General features: G+C 50.0%; 1 protein-coding gene across 2 annotated transcripts in view; it reads right to left on the bottom strand.

Moving 5' to 3' along the window:
• Window positions 1-6898, bottom strand: part of GFPT1 (glutamine--fructose-6-phosphate transaminase 1) — a 41005-nt gene extending 34107 nt beyond the window's left edge. For both annotated transcript variants that reach the window (XM_027669019.1, XM_027669018.1), the window contains exon 1: window positions 6848-6898. In XM_027669019.1, coding sequence (XP_027524820.1) covers window positions 6848-6854 — 7 coding nt within the window. In that variant the 5' untranslated portion in view covers window positions 6855-6898. The remainder of the gene's footprint in view (window positions 1-6847) is intronic.
• Between the last annotated feature and the right edge of the window lie 6 nt (window positions 6899-6904).

Raw genomic sequence — 6904 nt, 5'->3', positions numbered from 1 at the left:
AGGGATGAGGGTGGGAGGGAATGCTCCTGGGACTGTGGGATGGCAGGCACTGCCCCTGTAACACCACCAGGCACAAACCCCAACTCATTTCCAGGCCGTGATATCACATTTTAAATGAGGGTATTTTCCATGGAAGCACAGGGGGCACAGGGTGTCACCCACACATCTGGAACTGGGAAACTGGGCACAGCCAGAGGGTGGGGGCACCAGGGAAGGGGGACAGCACAGCTCCCAGCCCCACCAACACCACTGCACAGCACAGCAACCCCAGGCTGAGCCCCTCTGAAACCAAACCTGAAACTGTTTCAGGAGGACTGTTTTTCCTCCTGAAAACAGTCTCACTCCACAGACGGGCACAGTTTTTAGGCAGAAACTCATTTTCCTGCCATAAAATATTTTTTTTAAATGTGAATTGAACATTTTAGTCTCCATCCCGCTCCTGACACTTGGATTGCTACTTATTCTCAACCAAAAAAATGGCATAAAAGCAGAACTGTCTCCCTGCAGGCAGGGCTGGACATTTTTGGTAAATCTGAACCCAAATCAGACAGTGGCTTGAGAAGTCGTTTTCTCTGCACATTTTATCAAGTTCAGTCACACCTAAACTAAAAAAAAACACCCAACCAACAGCTCCAAACTTGACTCCTTGTCAGGGATCACAACTGCTGGCAGGGGAGGACACAAGGCCATGCCCTCAGGAAGGGATGGCTCCTCTGGAAGGAGAGGGAAAACCAAAGGGTTTACTCCTGCCTGTACTGCAAACAAACACAACACATCCATCCAGAAAGCAGCCAGCTTGGCACTTGTCTCAGGCACTGAAAACGTCTATTAATTACAGCACAATTACATTAAGATTATTCAGGAGGCCTGTGAAAAAAATATGAACCTGAGACTAAGAATGCTACAAAAAGAAAACCCCAAACAACCCCCAAAAAACCCAACTCAAGGAATTCAGTGCCTCTTATCAGAAAACACAGACTATGAAAAGTAAGGAAAACAGAAGAAATGCAAATACACTGTTAATGATGTGAAATATGCAGACACACTCCTCAGAAAAACACCAGACCCTGTAAATACTGGGAGGTTCCATTTTGACTCAGTTCAGCTTTTAGACCCTGAGAGGAAAATAGCTGGAGTGATAATGGAGATGCCCCTGGGAAAATCAAATTCTAAGAACTCACCTGTGAGCAACACATTTTACAGACAAAAATGCAAGTAAGACAAGAAGGTTTGAAATGCACTTTAGAGGAAACAGGAAAAAATGAAATAAAAATAGAATATGTAAAAATGGCGCATAATTAAAGTAAAGTATGGAAAAATAAGGCTCCTGTAAAAGGACACAAGTCTTCCAAAACACGACTTACTACTCTGCAAGCTAGACTCCAGTATCTGAAGGCTTATCACCCATTTATGACGCTTATCATGATGAATTATGTGTAAAGAAGTTTCATTTACTGGGAATATTTACAAATGCATTTCATTTTCTCTTTTTCAAACATCCTGTAACGAGGTGACTCGTCATAGCTGGGGAAAGTTTGAATGCACATTTCAAAACCAGCATTTTTACTGACTCTAACTATTGGGTTATTCAGGAATATCTGAGCAATCACACCTTGGAATCACTGCCACTTTTAAGCACAGTTCCACTGCCCTCAACAGAAAGACTGAAGAGGACAGAAGTGCTTGATCTAGGAGCATTTTTGAAAAATGTTCCTTTCTCCCAGCAGCCACAAGCTGGGCTGTGTAGAGGGAATTTTCCTCTGAAATCAGAGCTCAAGCATTGGGTCCCAACTGTCAGAGGGTACCCAGGTGACACACAGCGTGACACACACGTCCCAGCCTGACACAGAGCCTGGGCCCGGCAAGAAAAACCCTCTTTTCACTTAAGAGCTGAACAAAGGGTCACTTCATCCAGCCACAAAAGGCAGCCTGCCCCGAGGTGGGACACAGAACCCCCAACCCTGCAGTTCAGCCTGGAAAGGACCTTTCCTCTCACACCAGGGACGTCCTTCTCCGAGGCACCACAGGAGAGCCTTGTTCCCTCCCTCCCTGTGCTCTTCAAATCACTGCACACGATGCAGGGGTGAGGAGACACCACTGCACAGCTCTGTCAGGAGATGAGGAGACACCACTGCACAGCTCTGTCAGGAGATGAAGAGACACCACTGCACAGCTCTGTCAGGAGATGAGGAGACACCACTGCACAGCTCTGTCAGGAGGGCTCTCAGAGAAGTGCCAATCTCTCTGTCAAAGTGACAGTTCCTTGAACATGCTGGTTTGGATGAAATTCCAAGGCAAATCCAAGGAGTTCCACCAGGGTCCCATCTGGTGCATCCCCAGCTTATCCCCCTTGCCAGCCCAGCTGTCAGGTGCTGAAAATGTACAAACCCAAACTCCGAGCAGAACCTCCCAGAACCATGAATTTCAGGTGCCCAGCAGACCCGAAAAGAGGAGTTTTGGTTTCAGCCCCTCCCACACAAGGGCTCTTCAGTAACAACACCACACCTGCCCCCTGGAACTCACTCTGTGAAACAAGCCAGCAGGAGGAAGTATTCCAGAAAACCAGGATATATGAGTGACATTTAATGACGTTTAATCACTCTATCTTGACAAGCCCTGAGCTGGCATTGTTCCAGCTGAAACACGTGATATGTGAAGCAAAACACCAACCCTGTGAACTTCCCTCTTGTCCAGCACTGTTTGGAACTGGGAATTCCCAGCTGAAAGAAAACAGCAGCAAAGACACTCCAGGAATGTCTGTCTGCCAGGCTCAGGAAACACAACAGCCCTGGCTGGAGCACACTAAAACCTCAGGACTTGACACTAACACACTTGGGAATTAGAACAGCACTCCCACTTTACAACATAATGAAGCATTTCAACTTAATGACATATTTAAACTACTGACCTGACACAGGAGTTTGCACATGTAGACTGAAAAGGCTCGTTCAAAGCATGTCAGCTTATCAGACAACCCCCAAATCACACTGAAATCCACAATAAGGAGTCCTGTCTGTATTTCTCTTCAGTGAAATATCTTGATCTATACACTCTAGAACATAAACCATTTCCTTTCTTGCGGGTTTGCCTTAAAAACCTTACCTGAGCAACCATGAGAACAGGCATTTGGCAGCTTGGGAAACCCAACTCTCTTTTTAATATTCAAGCCCAAATCCTGGGCCTTCTTACTGTCAGCTACACAAAGAGCTCCCTATAAACAGATGGTACTTTTAGCAGAATAGAACTTTTAACAAATGGATGTTCCTGATTTCTATAGTTGACAGTCACAATACTTTTCCTGAGAACTTCATTTTCCTGTGACCCTTCTGGAGCTCAGATTCCTTTATTTCATGGGAAGTTCACAAGCAAATGAAATGAATCACTACTTCCAGATAAATAATCTTCTCCAGGATCTTGAATAGGTGAAGTTACTCAGGAACAGCTTCTCCTAATCCTTTTCCTACAAAAGCAGAAAAGCCTTCAGGCTGGGTTTACTCACAAACTCCTTTATAGCATACCCTTTACTGTTAAACCACTTCCACAGATGCTATCAGTACATCCCCCTGGCAATTCCAAGGAACCCTTTGTCCCAGAAGGGATGCTCAGCCCCACTGCAGTGGGCTCCTGTCACCTGCAGTTCAGGGAGGTGCCAACCCCTGTGTACCAAAACCTGGCTATTTCTGCCCGGTCTGAGGAGCACAGGGTCAGACCCACCCTCGCTGTGCTGTCAGAGCTGCACAGGGGAGAGGTTACACCCAATCCATCACCTCCAGGCTAAGAAAAAAGCCAAGCAGGAAAACATCCCCTCAGTGCAGATCCACATTTGTGCACTGGACGCTGCTCTGGCTGCCCACGCACACACCTCTCCCTCCCCAGCTGAAAGGGGCAGGGTTTCTCCTGCCTCACTGAACAACCAGAGCATCAGTTCTGGGGGTTCCCTCTGGGCAAGAACCACTGCTCCTGGTTCAGAGAAGGGCAGCCCCCAGGGACACCTCGGGGTGACAAATGGCAGCTCAGCAGGGGGACAGCAGCCCCCGCCGTTGGACAGGCAGCCCCCAAACCTGGAACTCAAGTCCATTTTTATCTTCAGGAATCACTAGAAATACAAGACCTAAATTCTACAATCCCTTTTGTCATTAAAACTAGTCAGAGCATACAACAGGTTTACTGATTTACAGAACAGTCCATCGAGCCTGGCTACCCTGAAAAACCTGTTTTCTAAACTATTTCATAGATGCCATTGAACAGGTTTGGTGTATTCAGACCAAAGCACACTCAACTTACACTGGCCAGGTCTTCAAACTACAAGTTTCTAATACACACCAAGAGCAAACACTATTTTTCACTAACACTACTAAAAGCAGAACCCCAGCACGTCTCCATACTGCTGTCAGACACCAAGGAACTGAACTTTGAGGTTCCTTTCCTTCCCCTGTCCAGCAGCAGGAGCCTGTCAGACCATGGGACTTTGTAAGGTCACACATAAACCTGAACACCAGGGGAAACACTGTTGGTAATTCCAGTCTGGAAGCTGAAGCTGTTGATGGAGTGAACTGAAGCTCTCCCTTCAGTCTCTCTGATAAACGGAGGTATCTGAGAATTCAGACAACAATTGCAGCACTGTCACATTTTTTTCTGTTAAAACTCATCATAATAACCACCTTTCTGTGTGAGATGAATTGGGTAAAACTCTGAAGGTGGCAGGGGACCCACCAGGCAAGACAAAGCAGTGTAAATCCCAACTTCCCATTCTAATCCAGAAACGCTGTCTGAGGATTCACCAGGCCTGTGCAGCTGCCACTACCCTGTGTAACTCAGCTGCTCAGACCTTGTGGAACCCACAGCATGAGAGATCAGGGCCCTCCACTGCAAGACATCCCCTCAGTCAGGAGAGACAAGTCAGATCTCCCCACAGGATACATCTCTGACCCCCAGAACAAGACTCAACAGCAGAGTCAATATTCACTAATGCTTTTCTCACTGTCTTCATAAAATGTTTCAATATCCAAAGAGAATTTTGCTTATATCGGAAAGAGGAGAAACACATCAGGTCTGAACACAACTAAGTAACTCCCCCCAGCATTTTCAGGGCTTATCACACACAAAAAGACAAAGAGCAGAAAGTTAATACTGCACATTTCAAAGGCTGGACCTCACATAAGGCAAGCACGAGGCACCCAAACCATCCCTATCCTTGCAGCAAGCTATTTATAATAATAATTATCCCTTCTATTCTTAGCTTTGCTCCACTTTGTACTTTTAACACAACTGAACATAGTGTTAAATGTAAGCTGGAGTTCCTCATGGCCTCTTCGCAGTGCTCCACAACTTCCACAAGGGAAGCTCAGATCTTCCCTTCACTGAATTTTTACTTGGTTTTTGCATGGAAACTATTGTGTCTTCCATGGCTTTACACCTTAGTATTTGTCGGTAGGCTGAAGAGAAAGTTGGTGCCACTTGACTGCAAATTGGGGTGTGCAGTTCTGACCTGCCTTACCTTCATTTTTCTCTGACAAGGGCAGATGTACAGTCAGAAACACAATTTACAGAAATACAACACGAGTTCTATTCAGCAGGAAGACTGACAAAGAGGATCGATTCCCAGCTCCCTGGTAAAGAGGCTCTGGAAAGAGGGCACGAAGCTGGACACGCTGCTCAGGTACTGGAGGAGTCTGGAGGTGATACCAGTTCAACCCCACAAAAACAATGAGAGAAATGGCAACTTGCACATTAGGTACAAACCCCATAACCTTGCTTAGAGCATCACTTTAATTTTGCACATAAAACTAACTAACAAAAAAGAGAAGGAAATGTTGAATGACAACAGGAAGAACCAACAGATCACTGCTGCATAGATATCCATGGAAAAACATGAAGACGACGGGACAGAAAGAGAAAGGATCAGTGATATTCCCGTGCCCAAAAGAAGAGGCGGAGTGGCAGTACTAGAACAGCAAATGGAGTGGAAAGGACCTCGGTGAGAGGACCAGCCTCGCTGGCCCGAGCTGCTGCTCGCCCGGGGCACGAGCTGAGCTCGGGGAGGCTCCGCTGGTGTGTCCTGAGCTGGTCCCGGGCACTGCCGAGCCCCGGCCGGACCCCGCCCGCTGCCTCAGCCCGCACCGACCGAACCCGAAGGGCCCCGGGAAACCCTCGTGTCACAAGCTGTAACGCCTCAAAACCCCACTGCTCTGCCCCCCGGGTGGGAGCGGCTGTTCCCACACAGCCGAGCCGGGGCTGGGCACGTCGGCGGGGGCTCCCGTGTGTCCCGCCGGGCAGCAGCGGGGCTCCCACAGCCCGACACCCCCGGGCAGGGCTGTCCCATCCCCACAGCCCGGCACCCACGGGCAGAGATCCCCCATCCCCACAGCCCGGCACCCACGGGCAGAGATCCCCCATCCCCACAGCCCGGCACCCACGGGCAGGGCTGTCCCATCCCCACAGCCCGGCACCCACAGCCCGGCACCCATGGGCAGGGCTCCCCCGTTCCCACAGCCCAGCACCCCGAGCAGAGATCCCCCGTTCCCACAGCCCGGCATCCCCGCCCGGCCCCCGGCGCTACCGGGGCCTTTTGTCCGCCGGGGCCACGTTCTGTCACCACCGGGGGACAATTCGCCTTTTCGGGGCATTAACACGAGCGAGCCGCCCCACCCCGGCGCGGCGGGGTGATAGCACCGGGATGGCACCCGGGATACACCCGGATAACACCCGGGATACACCGGGATAACACCCGGGATAACGGGGCCGGGGCGGCGGCAGCGCCCGGAGCCTCCTTCCCCCGGCCGGCCGGAGCACACGGGGCCCGGCCCGGCCCTGCCCGCCGCCCCGGCCCGGCCCGGCCCGTGCTCACCGCACATGGTGCTCCCGCCCGGCGGCCGCGCTGTCTGAGGCGCCGGGGCCGCGCCCC

The sequence above is a fragment of the Corapipo altera genome, unplaced genomic scaffold (genome assembly GCF_003945725.1).
Source record: "Corapipo altera isolate COAL_440 unplaced genomic scaffold, ASM394572v1 61016, whole genome shotgun sequence".
NCBI lineage: Eukaryota > Metazoa > Chordata > Aves > Passeriformes > Pipridae > Corapipo > Corapipo altera.
The sequence above is the reverse complement of the archived record's forward strand: the minus strand, read 5'-3'. Positions and strand labels throughout refer to the sequence as shown.